The sequence below is a fragment of the Coregonus lavaretus genome (genome assembly GCF_964263955.1).
Source record: "Coregonus lavaretus genome assembly, chromosome: 37".
Classification (NCBI taxonomy): domain Eukaryota; kingdom Metazoa; phylum Chordata; class Actinopteri; order Salmoniformes; family Salmonidae; genus Coregonus; species Coregonus lavaretus.
The window spans coordinates 12102287-12124232 of record NC_140024.1 but is presented as its reverse complement, the minus strand read 5'-3'; the positions used below and the strand labels follow the sequence as shown (position 1 = coordinate 12124232).

The 21946-nt window shown below is 45.3% G+C and overlaps 1 protein-coding gene and 1 pseudogene across 2 annotated transcripts; both read right to left on the bottom strand.

The window, feature by feature from the left end:
- Window positions 1-1119: 1119 nt before the first annotated feature.
- Window positions 1120-2980, bottom strand: LOC311111783 (UDP-glucuronosyltransferase 2A3-like; annotated as a pseudogene). Its single transcript, XR_014615918.1, has 3 exons — window positions 2874-2980; window positions 2461-2641; window positions 1120-2262 (listed from the first exon to the last, which is right to left on the bottom strand). The product of XR_014615918.1 is annotated as a UDP-glucuronosyltransferase 2A3-like (transcript).
- A 727-nt stretch (window positions 2981-3707) lies between these two features.
- Window positions 3708-21615, bottom strand: LOC311111718 (neuronal acetylcholine receptor subunit alpha-5-like; the record flags this gene model as incomplete). The annotated part of the gene is made up of 7 exons (XM_084154526.1): window positions 3708-3962; window positions 4274-5005; window positions 5172-5349; window positions 9276-9385; window positions 14754-14798; window positions 15543-15694; window positions 21537-21615. 7 exons carry the CDS (start codon window positions 21613-21615, stop codon window positions 3804-3806), a joined length of 1455 nt encoding a protein of 484 aa, XP_084010652.1. The 3' UTR covers window positions 3708-3803.
- Between the last annotated feature and the right edge of the window lie 331 nt (window positions 21616-21946).

Genomic DNA, 21946 nt, shown 5'->3' with positions numbered 1-21946 from the left:
TTAGTTTTTTGACCTTAGTAAAGAAACCTGTTAACACTGTGAATGTAACACTTACAGTAAATTTACATTTAAGTCATTTAGCAGACGCTCTTATCCAGAGCGACTTACAGTTAGTGAATACATATTTTTTTTATACTGGCCCCCCATGGGAATCGAACCCACAACCCTGGCGTTGCAAACACCATGCTCTATCAACTGAGCTACATCCCTGCCGGCCATTCCCTCCCCTACCCTGGACAACGCTGGGCCAATTGTGCGCCGCCCATGAGTCTCCCGGTTGCGGCCGGCTGCAACAGAGCCTGGATTCGAACCAGGATCTCTAGTGGCACAGTTAGCACTGCGATGCAGTGCCTTAGACCACTGCGCCACTCAGTGTAGGATTGGATCACAAAATGCACAACCATCTGGAAAAACTTGACAACAAATATATTACACACTAATTTATACATTAGCATTTTATTATATTGGCTTCAATTCAACATTATACATTTTCATGATTTAAAGATGCACTATGCAGAAATCGCTCTGCCATTTTCTGGTTGCTAAAATTGTAATAGTTTGCCTCAGTTTATGTGACAAAACAAGCAAGTTTAGTGTAGAAAATCATTGTACCATCTAAACCACTGTGAAATATATTTTCCGTAACCAAAAATATTGTATTTTCAGCTGTTTGAAGCTGGTGTACAAAACTGAAAGTAAAAGACGCAAAAACAAAACTTAAAACATGGGAAGCATAGAAATAGAGCACAAAGAACAGATCTACTGCTTCTTAGACTTGCTTTCAATAAGAATGACAGATCTATAACTCACATATCTATGTGAATTTTGTCGGGTCACCCAACAAGTTACATATTGCAGCTTTATTTTATACATATCCTATTATTTGTGTGCACCAGAATGTGGAGAATTGGATATGCTCATTCACTTTTAATCTTTATTTTCAAGCATTTTCTAACGCATAAATATCGGACTATTGCAACAAGAAGAAGAAGAAGCACTGACACAACAGCCAACAATATCAGGACAACATCTACAGAGTGGTAGGAGTACCAGGGCATTCTGTAGGACTCTGTACGCAGGTGAGCAGCACCTTTGTGTCTCATGAAAAAAAAAAAAAAAAAAAAAAAAAAAAAAAAAAAAAATCTATGCACTCACTAACTGTAAGTCGCTCTGGATAAGAGCGTCTGCTAAATGACGAAAATGTAATGTAAATGTCATGACAAACTCAATCCAGAAGAGAGCAGTGTCCAGGGGTTCCATTGGCACGTCCCTGTGTAGCCTGGAGAGTCTCTGCATGTTCATCCTGTAGGGCGGCTCATCCAGAACTTCCTGTAAGGCCTCTAGGAAGTTATTGTTCTTGTCTACTGTTGCCAAAGATAAAAGCTTTGCTCCTCCTCTCTCTTTCAGATGAAGGAGGTTGTCATATTGATCAGAAAACAGAGGTAGACCCACAACAGGAATTCCATGGTAAATAGCCTCTTGAACCCCATTTGTTCCTCCGTGAGCTACAAACAGCCTTGTCTTCGGGTGTCCTAACAGATCATTCTGAGGCATCCAGTCAACTAGTAATGTGTTGTTGCCCAGAGTAGCTGGTCTGTCTCCTTTGTGTCTCCAGATGACCTTCTGAGGCAGTTGGGCAAAAGCAGCAGCAATCACATCAGCTATATCATGTGGAAACTCAGTGACAAAAGTCCCCAAAGACATGATAATGACTCCATGCTCCCCAGAACTCTGAGCAAACCCCTCCAGTTCTTGGGGAAGAGGTTTGGCAGGTTTACATTGGAACCCTCCCATATAGATAACATTAGGCATGGTGGGACGAGGGAATTCAAACACAAAGTCAACTCTCATGAGCCAAAGATCAGCCCCTTGTAATAACTCATAGAAGTCCACACCTGGTTGGAAAAACTAATCACAAACAGCCGGGTAATGTGGCCGGATTATAAATATGTCCTGAACTTCCCAAAGCAAATAGAAAAGCATATTCTTTACTCTCTCTGTGAAAGTCATATAGTGTGAGAGCCCTGATCCAGTCATCGGTATATAAGACATGGGGGATGGCGCAATGGCTAAATGTCCCTCTCCACTGGTTACCCACCGTACATTGTAGACTAGAGGTAGCTGAAGATAGTGAGCCACCAAAATACCAGTCCCCCATGCTGGGTCAGTAAGCACCAGGTCATACTGGCTCTCCTTTAGGGTCTTCATTAAATCCTTGTCTTTCAATACAGCAGTTGCGAAGTCACATTCCAGTCCATGAACCTTAGACATTGCAGAGAACATCTCAATTTGCAAATGTATAAAGTTTAATACAGAGCTCGTTCCTCTCTCTATATCAATTACTTTCTTTATGATTGGCTTTACAAATTCCTCAAATTCCACACCATCAGTGACAGGTATTGTAATAGAACTGTATTGAAGAGACTCTTCTTTAATATACCAACTTTTAGTTGTTCGTACCACTGTGACGGTGTGTCCCTGAGAGTGAAGAGCCTTGATCAGAATGTCCATGTTCACCCAGTGACTCCCTTCTAAGGGAAATACCAGAATTTTACCACCATCGCAGATTCTCCAAGAAGCAACCAATAAAGATATGAGAAGGCATGAGTTTATGCTTCCATTGTGGCTTGCCATCTTTCATCTGAATGATAGGAGAAATCAGAAGGCAGGTTGAACAGAATGCAAAAGAACAACTCTTGTTGTTGTATCAGGTGGACTCGGACTGACTTAAGTCCCCAACTAATTCCCCCAGCTTCTAACAGACTCACAGATTTAAAAGCTAATCTCAAGACACCTTTGTAATGCAAAGAGCTTTAGAAGCTGGAAAGTAGGTAAATTAATTCACTGTAACAATTATTTGTTTGCTAACTTACCTGTATCCCACAAGCCAAACAGTTGTAGTTTTTGCTCATACAAGAGGATTCACAGCTGAATTCTTCAGTGAAGCTTATTCAAGCGGATAATAATTAAGCTCTTGCTTGATCTTGTTATGTAATACTGCTTTTCTGAGAATGTAGCCACTGTTAAAAAAAACAGGTATTTTATTTTGTATTTACCAACCTAGGGCCCAGTTAACTAAGTTTTGGCCATTATTTTTCAGAGTTAATAACATTTAAAAGAGTAATGTAAGGGTAATATAAAAGGGTAATATAAAAGGGTAATGTGTATATAATGGTAATGTCGACTTAAATATAAAAAGTAAAGGGGTCATATAAAAGGGTAATGGTAAAGGGTATTGTACACTTATTTACAAAGGGGTGGATTCAAAGTTATTTATTAACACCTGTTAATTATTAGCTAGTCTCATGTGGCCAGCCTTCCAAAATCCTGTCTCGTTAACTTTGAGAAGCCTGTTTTTCCGAGGCTAATTATTGGCCTAGTTTATATATAGATTGCATGTCAAACTTTATTTGTCATGTCAAACACGGACACATGATGACTTGAACATGCATTCTTGCAGTTAAAGGATAATACTGTTTTATCCTTAACCAAGAAAGACAGCAACCTGGATAATTGTATTCATTTATGTACTTTACTTTGTGAGATATGCCTATAGGGAGGTATCCTCCTTTCAGAATATAAAACAATTGTATATTAATTTAATCTATCAACAGATACAGCAACATAGAGACAATAATCCCTCATTCATATAAACAAATCAATCAAGAATCATGATGGAACTAGAATCCATTGCAATTATAACTGGTCTCCCACACCCACATGTGAGTAAGTGTCTCTGCCTCTGCACTGACTGTAGTGTCTCTGAATTTGGTGTGCTCAGTGCACTTAGTCTCAGCTTAGTCTTATCCGCTGCTGCCTGCAAGGTTGGGGACGATAATGTTGGCCCATTTGTAGATGACAGGAATGAAGAGTAGAGCAGAGCCCAGAACTGAGATCAGGAGGAAGGTCCACAGGAACACACGGTCCAGTACCTGAGCCACAAACTTCCAGTCCTGCACCACCTGGAGAGAGAGAGACCAAACATGCCCTTCAGACTCCAACACATGACCTCGTTGACACAGGGTGGGAGGGCTTTGCACACAGAGGTGCAGTTGCGTGTGACAATCAGAGGATGGAGACAAATATACAGTATGGAGAAGATGAATATATAGAGAGAATTACAGTAAGACTTCAAAAACCTAAATTCAGTACTTTAGGATTGATTTTGAATTGTGTTAAAATCATAACAAACAAACACAATATTCTCTCATGCCAACTTTGGCATTTATACTGCAGAGGCAGATTGATTCTCTGTAACTCTATGGGATCTTACCTCTCTGACCTCGTTCTCCTTGACCACATGCATGGTGATGTAGCGGATAGAGTCCAAAGCAGCCTGCAGGTTATTCCTAGAGGAGAGATGAGGGGTGGACTCTGGTGAAGAGCCCTTCATAATGCCCCCAACTGCCCCCTCTCGCCCTGCCAGTCCTGCACACTCTCTCCCTGCCAGTCCTGCCCTGGCCCTGCCAGGGTTAGCATAGCGGTCCACATGGCTGTGCATACACAGCAGCTTGGGCAGCCTGCGCAGGAAGATACAGCGCACCCAGGGCGCCATGCCATGGTGCGTGGACGAGGAGCGGTGGTGGATGTTGATGGCAAAGACGGTGATGACGATGGAGAGCGTGACAAAGATCATGGTGAACACCAGGTACTCCCCGATCAGAGGGATGACCTTGGAGGAGGACGGAATGATCTCCTCGATCACGAGAAGGAAGACGGTGAGGGACACCAGCACAGAGGTGCACAGGGAGATCTTCTCCCCGCCATTGGAGGGAAGGTAGAAGACCAGGATGGTGAGGAAAGAAAGGCCGATACAGGGGATAATGAGGAACAGGGTGTAGAAGAGCGGCAGTCTACGGATGATAAAGGAGTAGGTGATGAAGGGAAAGTGGCAGGATCCGTCCATCCTCAGACCACGGCTACCTGTCGCTTTCACTATCTCCCATTCACCATTGTCAAAGTAGTCCCTCTTGTCCACATGGAAGTCCTCCAGGAGGATGTCAACCTGTTGAGTAAATAAAAGGTTAGAAAAGACTAAACATCAACAGACGTATCTCTCCTTTAACTCCCTAAAGTATAAACAAGAGATTCACGCATTTCTGACATCAGTTAAAGACTGTATGGTCATTAATATACTGTAGACTGTTTCACAATGCTGTGTAGGCTACAACCTGTGAGCCATCATAGGTCCAGGAGCCAAACTTCATGGAGCAGTTCTGCAGGTCAAAGGGGAAGAAGGTGACATCGATGATGCAGGCTGACTTGTAGTTAGCGGGCTGTGTCCAGGTGATGGTGCCATCGTACTTCACCACAGCCTTGGTGACAGAGCCCTCAAAACGTCCATCGGCACTGTTAGAGGAAAGGATAAACATCTGTTTTTCTTCTACAGGATTGAATCAGGCTTTGCTTGACGTGTTGGATTAATTGAATCTGTGCTGTTCAAAATATAGTCTACAGTGAGGGAAAAAAGTATTTGATCCCCTGCTGATTTTGTATGTTTGCCCACTGACAAAGAAATTATCCGTCTATAATTTTAATGGTAGGTTTATTTTAACAGTGAGAGACAGAATAACAACAACAAAATCCTGAAAAACGCATGTCAAAAATGTTATAAATTGATTTGCATTTTAATGAAGGAAATATGCATTTGACCCCCTCTCAATCAGAAAGATTTCTGGCTCCCAGGTGTCTTTTATACAGGTAACGAGCTGAGATTAGGAGCACACTCTTAAAGGGAGTGCTCATAATCTCAGCTTGTTACCTGTATAAAAGACACCTGTCCACAGAAGCAATCAATCAATCAGATTCCAAACTCTCCACCATGGCCAAGACCAAAGAGCTCTCCAAGGATGTCAGGGACAAGATTGTAGACCTACACAAGGCTGGAATGGGCTACAAGACCATCACCAAGCAGCTTGGTGAGAAGGTGACAACAGTTGGTGTGATTATTCGCAAATGGAAGAAACACAAAAGAACTGTCAATCTCCCTCGGCCTGGGGCTCCATGCAAGATCTCACCTCGTGGAGTTGCAATGATCATGAGAACGGTGAGGAATCAGTCCAGAACTACACGGGAGGATCTTGTCAATGATCTCAAGGCAGCTGGGACCATAGTCACCAAGAAAACAATTGGTAACACACTACGCTGTGAAGGACTGAAATCCTGCAGCGCCCGCAAGGTCCCCCTGCTCAAGAAAGCACATATACAGGCCCGTCTGAAGTTTACCAATGAACATCTGAATGATTCAGAGGAGAACTGGGTGAAAGTGTTGTGGTCAGATGAGACCAAAATCGAGCTCTTTGCCATCAACTCAACTCGCCGTGTTTGGAGGAGGAGGAATGCTGCCTATGACCCCAAGGACACCATCCCCACCGTCAAACATGGAGGTGGAAACATTATGCTTTGGGGGTGTTTTTCTGCTAAGGGGACAGGACAACTTCACCGCATCAAAGGGACGATGGACGGGGCCATGTACCGTCAAATCTTGGGTGAGAACCTCCTTCCCTCAGCCAGAGCATTGATAATGGGTCATGGATGGGTATTCCAGCATGACAATGACCCAAAACACACGGCCAAGGCATCAAAGGCGTGGCTGATGAAGCACATTAAGGTCCTGGGGTGGCCTAGCCAGTCTCCAGACCTTAATCCCATAGAAAATCTGTGGAGGGAGCTGAAGGTTCGAGTTGCCAAACGTCAGCCTCGAAACCTTAACGACTTGGAGAAGATCTGCAAAGAGGAGTGGGACAAAATCCCTCTTGAGATGTGTGCAAACCTGGTGGCCAACTACAAGAAACATCTGACCTCTGTGATTGCCAACAAGGGTTTTGCCACCAAGTACTAAGTCATGTTTTGCAGAGGGGTCAAATACTTATTTCCCTCATTAAAATGCAAATCAATTTATAAAATTTTTGACATGCGTTTTTCTGGATTTTTTTGTTGTTATTCTGTCTCTCACTGTTCAAATAAACCTACCATTAAAATTATAGACTGATCATGTCTTTTGTCAGTGGGCAAACGTACAAAATCAGCAGGGGATCAAATACTTTTTTCCCTCACTGTATGCTGTGTAGGGTTGCAAAGCTACCAGTAATTTTCCAAAGTTACCGGAATCTTCAGTAATTTTGGTAATTAACAGAAAATATGACAATCTATCGTAACTTTGGTAATTTATACTTGAAAACATTTATTTTTAATGAATATATAGTATTGATTTATTATATCTGTGTCTATATTGTCCATGAGTTTCAAGTAGATAGACCATATGGTTAAGAGAAAATAGCCTAATTAATTAAAAAAGCATTTAATCAACAATGGCATTCTTTTCAATTAACTCTGCAACTCTTCCAACTATTAACTTTTTTCACAACTGCCACCAGTTTGACGCCAAAACATTGACAACAAAGACATATTGACATAGTAAAACATTTTTGGTTTAGCATCTTATTGAATTATTTCAGATATTTTATGTGATGAGGCCACTAAGGCTGCATTTAGACAATTCAGATATTTTTTAATTAATTGGTCTTTTGAACAATCAGACCAACTCTGAAAAAGATCTGATGTGAAAAGATCTGATGTGATTGGTCAAAGAAATCTGAATTGCGTTGCATGTGTAAAAGCAGCCACAGAGGGTCAGAGATTGTTACAGACACCTGTGATAATCTGAAGTACCCAAAAGGGCCACTAGATGTCTGGTGATAGATTACATAAAATCCCTGAAAGATACCAAAAGTCTGGTAGTTTACTGGTAAACTTAGAATGTTTCCAGTAATATACAGTGCTTGACTTGGGATGGAATGAGTGCAGGAGCTGTATTTTTTCCAAGTCGGTCCATTAGACATTATACTATAGAGACCTCTGATTATTCACTGTTAATTGTTTAAACACATTTTCCATTACTTCTCCATGACTTTTAACACATTTTCATGACTATTATTATAGCGTACATGAAAAAGTAAGCATTATTGACACTGGAAAGCTGCTGTGTCTGATTTCATGTAGACCTACCACCTCCTGCCGTTGTGCCCTTGATCAAGGCACTTAGCCCCCCACATAGAGATGCACTGTTAGTCACATGTTATCATGATCAAGGCACATAGCCCCCCACATAGAGATGCACTGTTAGTCACATGTTGTCAATATGTGGTCAACCCTCCATCTGGAGAGGTCCTGGGTGTGCAGGCTTGGCTTTTCAACATTACAACCAAATGCTTTTGTCTTTATAAAATTATTCCCTCATTCAATAAGTCAGGGATCAAATGGATAAGGTAGTCTACTTCAAAGCAAGGTATCTAACTAGACATGTTTATATATAAGGCTAAAATATTCATGTTCAGGGGAGATCTATGCACAGCAAGTTATTTGTCAATTAGGCTATTCTTAGAATATTTTTAACGTTGTCGCAATTCCATGGCTCCTGTTTAATAGAGGGGAATCCCAGCTTTCTAAAGGTGCACATTTATTTAGGCTCTACAGTGCCCGTGGAAAGGCAACAATGAAATGAATGCTTAGTTTGTTAGTTAACTAGCGAAATAACTGCTACAAGTTATATTTTGAATTGGTGATCTAGTTAGTCTGTCTGTAATTATTTTATACCTGCTGCTGAAATGTCGCGCTCTCTTTCCTCCGGCAACGGCCCACTCGCACTGGCACACACACAGCGCCACAGACATGCGCTAAAGGGTCATTCCGATAATGGCTGATATGTAGTTTTTTTATTGATTGACCATATTTAAAAGTGTGCTTTCATGAATTACATTTACAACAATTATTAAACTAATTTCCATAACTTTTCATGACCTTACAAATCCTAATTTGACAATTTGTAAGAGGCATCATGCCATTCCGGCTGGCACGTTTTCAATCTGCGCAATCTCGAACAGGCTATACTGTCACTCACAGATTCAGAGACTGAGTGCAAATTAACTTGAACAAAACAGAATTAGGAAATGAATGCCCACTCGCCATTGCTATTCAATGAAGATGCCACCTTCATTCTGCTTTGATCAAACTTTTTTGCCTCAGTGTGTGAGTCTGGGCCAACAAAAGGATACATTGTTTTTATATAGGGGCTGGTACTGAATTCCCAACAAATTTGAAGTGCCGGTAAGGCGTGCTAGTACGGCGTTCCGGACAGCTACCGCCCAAGTCAAGACTAGTAATATACCCTCCATTTGCAACCCTAATGCGGAGATTATAGTGCTCAGAAAGCTTTAGTTCAATATCAGTGCCATCTTTTGTTCTAAATTGTTGGCAGTGATGGGCATGGTACATACTTGTCATAGAGCACAATGTCTGGGATCCAGATGGAGTCTGACGGGACTCTGATGGTAGTGATGCCCAGGTAGTCATCAAGGTTCCAGCGTAGCTTCATGTCCAACCATTCCTAAACAGGAGAGAGAGAGAGGGATGAGTCACCTTCACCATCTTTCATTAATGGTCATCTCTTTTTACAAGACTGTTGCTGGAGCACACCATAAATTACTTTTCTCCTCCTGAGAGAAAATTGATTCCACTACTCTATACACTGAGTGTACAAAACATTACTCTTTCCATGACATAGACTGACCAGTTGAATCCAGGTGAAAGCTATACTCCCTTGTTGATGTCACTTCTTAAATCCCCTTCAATCAGTGTAGATGAAGGGGAGGAGACAGGTTAAATAAGGATTTTTAAGCCTTGAGACAATTGAGACATAGATTGTGTATGTATGCCATTCAGAGGGGAATCGGCAAGACAAAATATTTAAGCGCTGTCACGATCGTCAGGGAGAGACCAATGCGCAGCGTGTTGAACGAACATGGTGAACTTTATTATCTTTAGTGATAATCGACACAATAAACAAAACAAGAAACGACTCGTGAAGTCCACGGTAACAATGACCGAACACGGAACAAGAACCCACAAACACAAAGGGAAAATAGACAGTATAAATATGGCTCCCAATCAGAGACAACCAACGACAGCTGACACTCGTTGCCTCTGATTGGGAGTCACTCTAGCCAACATAGAAATAAACACAACAGAACTACCAACATAGAAATAAACACATAGAATGAACACACCCTGGCTCAACATATAGAGTCCCAGAGCCAGGGTGTGACAGTACCCCCCCCCCTAAAGGTGCGGACTGCGACCGCGCCTCAACCTGAACAAAACAGGGCTGGGCGGGCATACCTCCTCGGCGGCGGTTCTGGCTCCGGCCTTGACCACCACCCTCCAATAAACCCCCCATAGCGCCCCTGGTCCAGTCTGGCCCCGCCGGCTGGAGCTGAACTGGACTTAGCAGGAGCGGTTAGCTTCAGCTCCATAGTGGAGCAGTTGACCGGTACCTTACCAGGCACCGGTGACCCAGGCACGGGTTGTGCTGGACTGACGACGCGCACCCCTGGCTTGGTGCGTGGAGGAGGAACGGGCCTTACCAGGCTGACGACGCGCACCCCTGGCTTGGTGCGTGGAGGAGGAACGGGCCTTACCAGGCTGACGACTCGCACCCCTGGCTTAGTGCGTGGAGGAGGAACGGGCCTTACCAGGCTGACGACTCGCACCCCTGGCTTGGTGCGTGGAGGAGGGACGGGCCTTACCAGGCTGACGACTCGCACCCCTGGCTTGGTGCGTGGAGGAGGGACGGGCCTTACCAGGCTGACGACTCGCACCCCTGGCTTGGTGCATGGAGGAGGAACGGGCCTTACCAGGCTGACGTCTCGCACCCCTGGCTTAGTGCGAGTGGCAGGAACAGGCCGGGCCGGGCTGGCGACGCGCACCGTAGACTTGGTGCGAGTGGCAGGAACAGGCCGGGCCGGGCTGGCGACGCGCACTGTATACTTGGTGCGAGTGGCAGGAACAGGCCGGGCCGGGCTGGCGACGCGCACCGTATACTTGGTGCGAGTGGCAGGAACAGGCCGGGCCTGGGCTAGCGACGCGCTCCGTATACTTGTTGCGAGTGGCAGGAACATGCCGGGCCGTGTTGGCGACGCGCACCGTAGACTTGGTGCGAGTGGCAGGAACAGGCCGGGCCGGGCTGGCGACGCGCACTGTATACTTGGTGCGAGTGGCAGGAACAGGCCGGGCTGGGCTGGCGACGCGCACCGTAGACTTGGTGCGAGTGGCAGGAACAGGCCGGGCCGGGCTGGTGACGCGCACCGTATACTTGGTGCGTAGAGCAGGGACAGGCCGGACTGGGCTGGCGATGCACACCGTAGGCTTGGTGCGTAGAGCAGGGACAGGCCGGGCTGGGCTGGCGACACACACCGTAGGCTTGGTGCGTGGAGCAGGGACAGGCCGGACTGGGCTGGCGACGCACACCGTAGGCTTGGTGCGTGGAGCAGGGACAGGCCGAACCGGGCTGGCGACGCACACCGTAGGCTTGGTGCGTGGAGCAGGGACAGGCCGAACCGGGCTGTGGAGACAGATAGGAGACCTGGAGTGAAGAGCGGCCACAACCCGTCCTGGCTGAATGCCTACCCTCACACACTCTGTGTGAGGCATCTGCACAGGACGTACAGGGCGGTGTATCCGTAACCTGGTGGCCTTCTGAATCCGCCCCTTTTCTGCCTCCGTCAGCCCCGTCGTCCATGCCGTGTGTCCCCCCCTAAAAAATTTCTGGGGTTGCCTCTCGACCGTCCGACGACGACCCTGATCACGCCGTTGCTCCTCTCTCCGTCGCCTCTCCACTGTCTCACTCCATGGCCGGCGATCCATCCCGGCCAGGATTTCCTCCCAAATCCAGGACCCTTTACCGTCCAATATCTCCTCCCATGTCCAGGCTGCCTGCTCCTCTCTACGGCACGCCTCCACCGTCTCTTCTCCCGACCCTTCCTCCCATGTCCAGCCCAAGAGCTGCCCCTGGACACGCTGCTTGGTCGTTGCATGGTGGGTTCTTCTGTCACGATCATCAGGGAGAGACCAATGCGCAGCGTGTTGAACGAACATGGTGAACTTTATTATCTTTAGTGATAATCGACACAATAAACAAAACAAGAAATGACTCGTGAAGTCCACGGTAACAACGACCGAACACGGAACAAGAACCCACAAACACAAAGGGAAAATAGACAGTATAAATATGGCTCCCAATCAGAGACAACCAACGACAGCTGACACTCGTTGCCTCTGATTGGGAGTCACTCTAGCCAACATAGAAATAAACACAACAGAACTACCAACATAGAAATAAACACATAGAATGAACACACCCTGGCTCAACATATAGAGTCCCAGAGCCAGGGTGTGACAAGCGCATTTGAACGGGGTATGGTAGTAGGTGCCAGGCACACCGTTTATGTCAAGAACTGCAACACTGCTGGGTTTTTCACACTCAACAGTTTCCTGTGTGTATCAAGAATGGTCCACCACTTAAAGGACATCCAGCCAACTTGACACAACTGTGGGAAGCATTGGAGTCAACATGGGCCAGCATCCCTGTGGAAAGCTTTCTACACCTTGTAGAGTCCATGCCCCAACGAATTGAGGCTGTTTTGAGGGCAAAAAGGGGTGCAACTCAATATTAGGAAGGCATTCCTAATGTTTTGTACACTCATTGTTCACTAGTAGTAGCAGGGTCGGGGTCAATTCCATTTCAACAAAGTCAATTCAAGATTGAAACTGAAATTCTAATTTTTTTCTCATAGAGAAGCATAAAGTAGAATTGGAATTAGATTTGGAATATCCGTTTACTTCCTAAATTGACATGGAATTGACACCAACCCTGGTAGTGAGAATAGTAGAGCCAATGATGGATTTCTCTATTCCGCTTTGAGTTACTATTGCTGTACAACTTCATATTACAATCTTTCTGTGTTCTCAGTGCTAACAGTCCTTTAGCAGATGCTCTTATCCAGAGTGACTTACATTAGTGCATTCATCTTAGGACAGTTAGATGAAACAACAACGGGGGGGGGGGGGTGGATATAAACATTTATGGTCTAATAAAGTAGATAGTGGGAGAGAAGCATTGACGTGGACAGAGCCATATTTTCAACCTTATCTCCTCATTCACCGCTGATGAATAGATGTGGCCATGTTAGCTATTGCTCTCCGTCCTCTGATTTGCATGGAGTTGTTTGTCATTGTGGCAGACTAGGGAGAGGCTGACCTGCAGACCCTGGTCTGGAGGGATGATTCCCTGTCTGTAGAGAACAGATGCAGTCAGAGGATATGAATGAAGCTGTCAGGGTGGCTGGGGGCTAGGCAGGCTGCTGGGGAGCGAGAGCTGCAAAGTGGGTGGCTCGTGTGGGCACAAGGGAAGGTGGAGGAGGGTGGGGAGAAATTAAGATGTGAGCTGTTCATGAAATGCCATAAGAACAAGGGGACTTGCAGGGGGACGGGAGGTTGATTGTTACTCTAAATGCCATGTTGCCTTTGTTGGTCTAGCTGACGCTGCTGTAGAGCAGGGGTTCCCAACCTTTTTTGGTTACTGTACTCCCAAATGAATTTTGCTCCGCCTGGAGTACCCCTGAAGTACCCGCTTATGAGCATTTTACCAGTAACCCTATGGACTTATGAGTCTTTTCAAGTATCCCCTCTGGATAGGCCAAGTATCCCCAGGGGTCCTAGGGGATACTTGGGAACCACTGCTGTAGAGTGTTGTGAAATATACAACGGCTGGGTCTAATCCTGGACACTGATTGGTTAAAACCGCATTCCAGCTGATGTCTATTCCACAAGTTACCACCGGCTAAAGCCATGACATTGAAATGCCTATTTACACTGTTCCATCTCACTGCGCAATCCACTGTCTCATCAGCCCAGCCAGACAATTTATAAACTTGACCTCCACTGTAAAAAGCATCTAGACATTATCTCCCATTTCTTTTAGACTAGCAATTGGTTTTCAATAGTGGAGATTTGTATAAACCTTGCTGCCTGTCTATCTGACATTTGTAACACTGTTTCAATATTGAAATTTGATCTCCAGCTATCCCATAGTAATGAACTTGTAGGGGTCGCGAGTTGAGACAAGACAGACAGGCAGGCAGCTTTTCTCAGCCAGTCGAAATCATGAATCAGCATTATTTGTATGGATTTATACTGTACAAAGAAATGTCAATAGAACACAGGTAAACAAAATCAAGTGCAGCTAGTTTGCAGTCTTTCCAGCTTCAGTTTGAAGTGATTGTGTTAGCTGTGTTGTTGGCTAGCTCCTCTGAACAACAGTGTCCTGACGAGAGAGCACATTTTCTATGGCAGGTGAAATCGCACATCATTAGCTCATTGTTATGGATGTATCCAAATAAATGTCACTAGAAAACAGCTTAAACAAATGCAGATGCAGCTACTTGGTTGTTATTCTGGCTGCACTGTTTGACGTGACTGTAAGTTAGCCATAGTTGGCTAACTAGCAAGCAAGAACGTTGCCAGCCAGTATGGCAATATAACATTTAGAACGATACAGAACAAAAATATTTAAATACTGTGTCACATCTCTGGGAACCGAACCAATAGAACGTAGCAACCCTTGATTTGTGTCGGGCCTATATCTTGTGTGAGGATGAAATAGTATGAATAAATGTATCAAAATAACGTTTTTAATGAAAATATGTAAGTCATTATTTAAATATGTTGGTAACCCATTGTATAAAAGTGATAATGCCCTCGAAGCCTGTGTATGGAGGATATATTGGCATGGTTTGCCAGCCCTCGACTTCGTATCGGGCCTAACAACACCCGTACCAATATATCCTCCAAACACAGGCTTTTCAGGCATTATCACTTAAATATACTATGCACCCCCTAAAATATGTTTAAGATCTTGCCTGTTTCATCCACACATTGGTTGTCATCAGCTGGTTCTTCTCGTCCTGTAATGGAGAGACCATACTGTAAAGGTGTTATCTGTACCTTTGTGTTGTTATACTGTCAGTATGTGTGTAAATGTGGTACAGAGCAAACAACTAGCCTAAAAGCCTAAATGTATGTATAGTGATATATTCTTTGCAGTGGTGTAATGTACTTAAATAAAACATACTTTAAACTACTTAAGTTGTTTTTGGGGTATCTGTACTTTACTGTTTATATTTTTGATTACTTTTACTTTTACTTCACTACATTCCTAAAGAAAATAATGTACTTTTTACTCCATACATTTTCCATGACACCCAAAAGTAATCGTTACATGTTGAATGCTTAGCAGGACAGGAAAATGGTCTAATTCACACACTTACAAGAAAACATCCCTGGTCATCCCTACTGCCTCTGATCTGGCAGCCTCACTAAACACATGCTTCATTTGTTAAGGATGTCTGAGTGTTGGAGTGTGCCTGGCTATCCGTACATTTAAAAAACAAGAAAATGGTGCCGTCTGGTTTGCTTAATATAAGGAATTTGAAATGGTTTATACTTTTTCTTTTGATACTTAAGTATATTTTAAACCAAATACTTTTAGACTTTTACTCAAGTAGTATTTTACTGGGTTACTTTCACTTTTACTTGAGTCATTTTCTATTAAGGTATCTTAATAAAGTCCAGCTTGCATTGACAAACATCAAAATAATCATCAGGAAAACACAAATCACAATATACCATAATAATCATATTTTTCTCACCACGTCCACTAGCTGGGAGATGGCCAGTCCAAATCTGACCCGTACTGTGCCGTTGAGGTATTCTACAGGCCTTACCCATTTCTGGTAGTTTCTGAAGAGGTTCTTGAACAGTTTGTCCTCTGTCTTGGCATAGGAGGACAGTTTGGGGATTCCTATAGAGGCAGGGAAACACCACATTAGCCTTCCTTAAGCTGCATCATGTCAGCGACGTGTTAACAGGGGATATTATCCTGGTAACAGCTCATGGCCCATGTTCAGCCCAACTAAAGCACATTGACGATGATTCATAGTCCCTGGCTCCTGGCACTTTGTCAATAACCCCATCAATCTCCAGTTTAACATGCAGGAAATCACCCCAGCGATCTCAGCATCATGACAATCACATCTCTGGTCCCTGTTTACCCCCAGACCAGGACCAGACATTCACTATCTATAGAGGAAGAAAGCTCACTGTCACTTTGTCAAGGCAACATAGTCAATGCCTTTTGTTGATGATTTGGTGTTTTCCATTGCTCATGGAAGGAGACAAAGGTCAAGTGTGTCCTTCCTGTTAGAATTCTCTGCAAACTAGTATGTTTGATCAGATATGTTGGTGTTTATAACAGAAGTGTTATTTTATTTACAAGGAGGATTTTTGAATAATATGTTTTATTGTATTTTTCCCTCAAATGTATCCTCCTCTTCCTCCCTGGAAGAGACTCCTCTGCTGCCAATACAGAGTGGTGCTTCATCCCCAGTTCTTCGCCATAGAAGTAGGCCTATAAACAATCTAACAGTGATTAAAGGTTAGAGTCACTTGGCTGGGGTTCAGGCAACAAAAGGCTGTCCAAACCTTTAAAAGCTGATGAAGGTTTTGCACAGAATAAACTAAAGATAGCAGCCAGGGTTGCATTTGTGCTCCAATTTCCTCCGTAATTGATGACTCACTGTCAGCGGGATGCATAGACATGGAGAGATTAAATTTGACTCCATTGTTCAATGTGTGTGATGCCAGCACCAGTGTCAAGTGGGAAGACTTTAATAGTGTAGGCTGCCAGTCTAGTCTGCCTCCCTCCATCATCCAACACTAATGCATTTCTTCCTATCAGCTCTGTTTTATCTCTGTCTCTCTCTCTGTAAATCCTGTCAGTCATCCCCCGCTCTGTTCTAATTCAATTTGACTCAGTGTGTTTTCTATCTGGATTATGAGGAACGAAGCCCCAATGAGTTTTACTCTCCATAACTTCATTACAGATGGGTCTGATGTTGTGACTGTGGTTGATGGATACCTCATTGTATCAGTGCATCAGCTGGCCTCTGTGGCATGCTGGTATCCATGGCAGCCTGGTGTTGTAGGCCCCTAGGGGGGTTGATGATGGAGAAAAGGGCTGGAGGATGGAACCTTAGATAGAGGAGGCTTTTTATGTGTGAAGGACACAGTGAGGTCTTTGTGCCCCTTAAGGGCTAGCTGGGTTTTTAGAGAGTGAGAGACCGGAGGTGCACCTTCCATATTAAAGACATCAGCCGTCACTCTAGTCTACATACAACTGCTGACTGGGAGGAAAATCTGGAGTTAGCCTCTGTAAATGCAGAATTAAGCACCAGCAATTTTCACGATTAATTTATTATATTCAGCACTTTAGTTCAAACGAAGGATGTAAGGTTGCTGTATTATTACTGTAAACAGGTCTCCAGCGCAGGGAGAAAATGAAGAAGTATCGATTAAATTCTTGAGGGACACAATGCTCTTAAATCATTCCCCACATGCTCATGGGCTTATTTTATGTGTGTTCAATATGACTGTAAATTTACCTGAAGATGACAGGCCCATGGCGGGGCTGACTACAGTTAACACCCCAGTGTCGTCCTCAGGCTCAAGATCAATAGCAGCATTCTTAGACCTCCTCAGTCAATATCACTGTGATTAGCAGATTCATCATCCTTAGACTTTCTCTCTCTCATGCTCGGCACAACTTCATGCAGAAAATGCTGCTGCATGTCTGGCTTCTCTGGGAGATTCTGAACACTACCCTTTGTGAAAAACAATATAAATATGATCCAACAATGTGTCATATAACACCTACAGTACAACCATCACACCATCATCTATTGTAAGTAGTAACTTAGTAACTAGCTAAGTAATACTTTTTAAATAAGGTATGTATGAAATAAAAAGCATTTAATTGAGTAAATACAACTCGTGCAAAATCTCTTCTGCAGTTGGCTCTAATGTCCTCCATGTCACGCTCTGGCTCCGGGACTGTGTATTTTGAGCCAGGGTGTGTTCATTTGGTTGTGTTTGGTATTGGTTGTGTTGTGTTTCCTTGTTTGGTCGTGTGACTCCCAATCAGTGGTAACGAGTGTCAGCTGTCGGCTCGTTATCTCTGATTGGGAGCCATATTTAAACTGTCAGTCTTCACCTTAGTGTTGTGGGTTTTTGTTCCTTGTCAGTCATTGTAACTGAGGACTTCACGTTTCGTCATTGTTTTTGTAGTGAGTACTTTAATTTAATAAAGTCATGTTCGCTCAACGCGCTGCGCTTTGGTCTCCCTCATTAGATGATCGTGACAGAAAAACCCACCTTAACCAGATCAAGCAGCATGAAGAAGAGAGAGGATGGACTTGGGAGCAGTTGAGTAGGAGTCTCGACTGGGCCAAGCCAAGAGAAGAGGAGAGAGGTTGGACTTTGGAGCAGTGGGGTGATAGTCTGGCGAGAACGATGGAGGCCTGGTCCACGAAGAGGAGAGAACCCCAGAAAATTTTTAGGGGGGGGCTCACGACGTCGGACCAGCAGGAGGCCGCGATAGAGCGGTCCAGTGGGTTGCCGGAGGAGGCCGCCGGGTTACGGGGGCCACTGGTCGAAGAGGGGATGGAGGAAGTAGAGGCACGGCGAGAGGTACTGGCGTGTGTTGCCAGTCCGGTCCGGCCCGTTCCAGATCCCGGTGTAGGGCCAGTGGTGTGTGTCCCCAGTACAGTCCGGCCCGTCCAAGCTCCCCGCACCAAGCCAGTGGTGTGCGTCGTCAGCCCTGTCCGGCCCGTTCCTGCTCTCCGCACCAAGTCTATGGTGCGTTTCGTCAGCCCTGTCCGGCCCGTTCCTGCTCTCCGCACCAAGTCTGTGGTGCGCGTCGCCAGCCCAGTCCGGCCCATCCAAGCTCCCCGCACCAGGTCAGTGGTGCGCGTCGTCAGCCCGGTCCGGCTCAGTCCTGCTCCCCGCACCAAGACAAGGGTGCGAGTCGTCAGCCGGATTCAGCCTGTTCCTGCCACTCGCACCAAGTCAAGGGTGCGAGTCGTCAGCCGGATTCAGCCCATTCCTGCTACTCGCACCAAGCCAAGGGTGCGAGTCGTCAGCCGGATTCAGCCTATTCCTGCTACTCGCACCAAGCCAAGGGTGCGAGTCGTCAGCCGGATTCAGCCCATTCCTGCTACTCGCACCAAGCCAGGGATGCGAGTCTTCAGCCTGGTGAGGCCTGTTCCGGCTCCACGCACCATGCAAAGGGTGCGTATCGTCTGCCAGGTCCGGTCCATTCCTGCCTCACGCGCCAAGCCAGGGGTGCGCGTCGGCAGTCCTGATCCAGCTAACTGGGTCAGATCGGACTGGGGGCACTACGGGGGGATTGTAGTAGGGTGGTGGTCAAGCCCGGAGCCGGAGCCGCCTCCGAGGAGCAATACCCACCCAGCCCTTCCCTATTTGGGGTGTAGGCGCGGTCGGAGTCCGCGCCTTTAGGGGGGGGTACTGTCACGCTCTGGCTCCGGGACTGTGTATTTTGAGCCAGGGTGTGTTCATTTGGTTGTGTTTGGTATTGGTTGTGTTGTGTTTCCTTGTTTGGTCGTGTGACTCCCAATCAGTGGTAACGAGTGTCAGCTGTCGGCTCGTTATCTCTGATTGGGAGCCATATTTAAACTGTCAGTGTTCACCTTAGTGTTGTGGGTTTTTGTTCCTTGTCAGTCATTGTAACTGAGGACTTCACGTTTCGTCATTGTTTTTGTAGTGAGTACTTTAATTTAATAAAGTCATGTTCGCTCAACGCGCTGCGCTTTGGTCTCCCTCATTAGACGATCGTGACACTCCATTAGACCAACACCAGCAAGCATGCTGAGAACCACAGGACCCTGTGCAAAGATATCCATATCAAATCAGAGGGGAAGAGTCTGCACAACTGGAAAATCCTCACAGAGCAAGGGCATCATAGTTGCTTCATTAGATTTTTGTAATGGAGCAACAATTCAGCATGGATTGTCATGATTGAATGATAAACACAATCTGAAGACCACTTCCCAACCCTTTACGATATCTGTAATCCAGTGTATAGATTGTGTTAGAAATGGTCAATAGGTGTATCTACAATTAGTGTAACCTGAGTGTGTAGCCAGTCAGGCATTACTCCAGGCTATCTCTCCAGAGGATCCCTGGCTGTGTACTGTACTAATGAAAGATGTGAATATTTTATGAGTCATCTTGAAGATCTGGGGTTTACAAAAACACCCCAAGAGATGGCAGATTAAAATATGTGATCTTACACATCTCCTATCTCTCCTCTGCAGTCCACACAGCCCATGTCATTAAACCCAGCCCGCTAACGAAGGACAGAATTTCATATGAGGAGCTCCATTACATTTTTCCATTTGAGCTATTTAGCAGACGCTCTTATCAAAAATAAATTACAGTCAGCGACTCAAAGTCAGTGCAAGAATCAATCCTGTTTCTGCACAGGCTGGCTGGCAGGGAGGAGGCAGACGTGGAACTATCTGGACTGTCCAGCTTATATTTCTGCTATTGACTGGACAGTTATTAGAACTCTGAGGTTCTTTACCCAAATGGTTAATAGAGACATTTCTTCCCTTATTCAGCTCATCTCCTCTCCCAGCTGAACAGAAGGTCACCAACCACAGGAAATTACTGCACTATGCCAGACAGGGTTGCATATCATTGATACTTAATTAACTGAGAGCAGGAAACCAAACCACTCACCTTCATAACAAATGTTGACAAAGTCTCTGAGACCATACACTTTGATTACAAATCCACTTAAAAGGGAAATTAGGTCTGGATAAATTGAGTGGTCATACTGACATTACTCAGCCCATCTGTTAATGATCATCCCTCATAAGTTCCTCTTTTAATGTAATATTAAAGTCTCAGCTGGCGTAGCTCTTCACTATCTCCCATCCTCAGCTGACGTAGCCTCTTCACTATCTCCCATCCTCAGCTGGTGTAGCCTCTTCACTATCTCCCATCCTCAGCTGACGTAGCCTCTTCACTATCTCCCATCCTCAGCTGGTGTAGCCTCTTCACTATCTCCCATCCTCAGCTGACGTAGCCTCTTCACTATCTCCCATCCTCAGCTGACGTAGCCTCTTCACTATCTCCCATCCTCAGCTGACGTAGCCTCTTCACTATCTCCCATCCTCAGTTGACGTAGCCTCTTCACTATCTCCCATCCTCAGCTGGTGTAGCCTCTTAACTATCTCCCATCCTCAGCTGGTGTAGCCTCTTCACTATCTCCCATCCCCAACTGGTGTAGCCTCTTCACTATCTCCCATCCTCAGCTGGTGTAGCCTCTTCACTATCTCCCATCCTCAGCTGACGTAGCCTCTTCACTATCTCCCATCCTCAGCTGACGTAGCCTCTTCACTATCTCCCATCCTCAGCTGACGTAGCCTCTTCACTATCTCCCATCCTCAGCTGGTGTAGCCTCTTCACTATCTCCCATCCTCAGCTGGTGTAGCCTCTTCACTATCTCCCATCCCCAACTGGTGTAGCCTCTTCACTATCTCCCATCCTCAGCTGGTGTAGCCTCTTCACTATCTCCCATCCTCAGCTGACGTAGCCTCTTCACTATCTCCCATCCTCAGATTTTCCATCTGCCCTCCCGCTCATCTCCTTATCATCCTGTCCCAGTAGATTACCCTAGTTGTGCAGAGTGGGCATCTGTCAGTCTGATAACGTCTCTGATGGCCCATCACTCTGAGAGTGTCTTCCATGTCCTCCACTGTGGTACTGTAGGGAGAACTTACCCAGGGAGTGACACAGATGGCAGCAGCAGTATGACAGCAGCAGGATTAGAGTGGTGGCCGCTGGCCCAGCTCTCAGCATGATATCAGAGGGGGCTCCAGATCCACACAGCCAGGGAGCAGTCCCTTAGGCAACCATGACTCCAACACAGCTGGAGCCTAAGAAAACACTGCAATATAATCACAACAGTGCACAAACAGAGGAAGTTAAGGGACATGTATACATCAGTATAGATACCTTACATGTACACACAAACATGAATACAGACACATACTGCATACACACACATTTAATCTTACACATTACACACACACACATACACGTGTACATACACATTACACTCACCTGCTTGGATGTAGTGAACACACACAAACCTATCCACATTATGATCACAAACACACATACTGTGCAT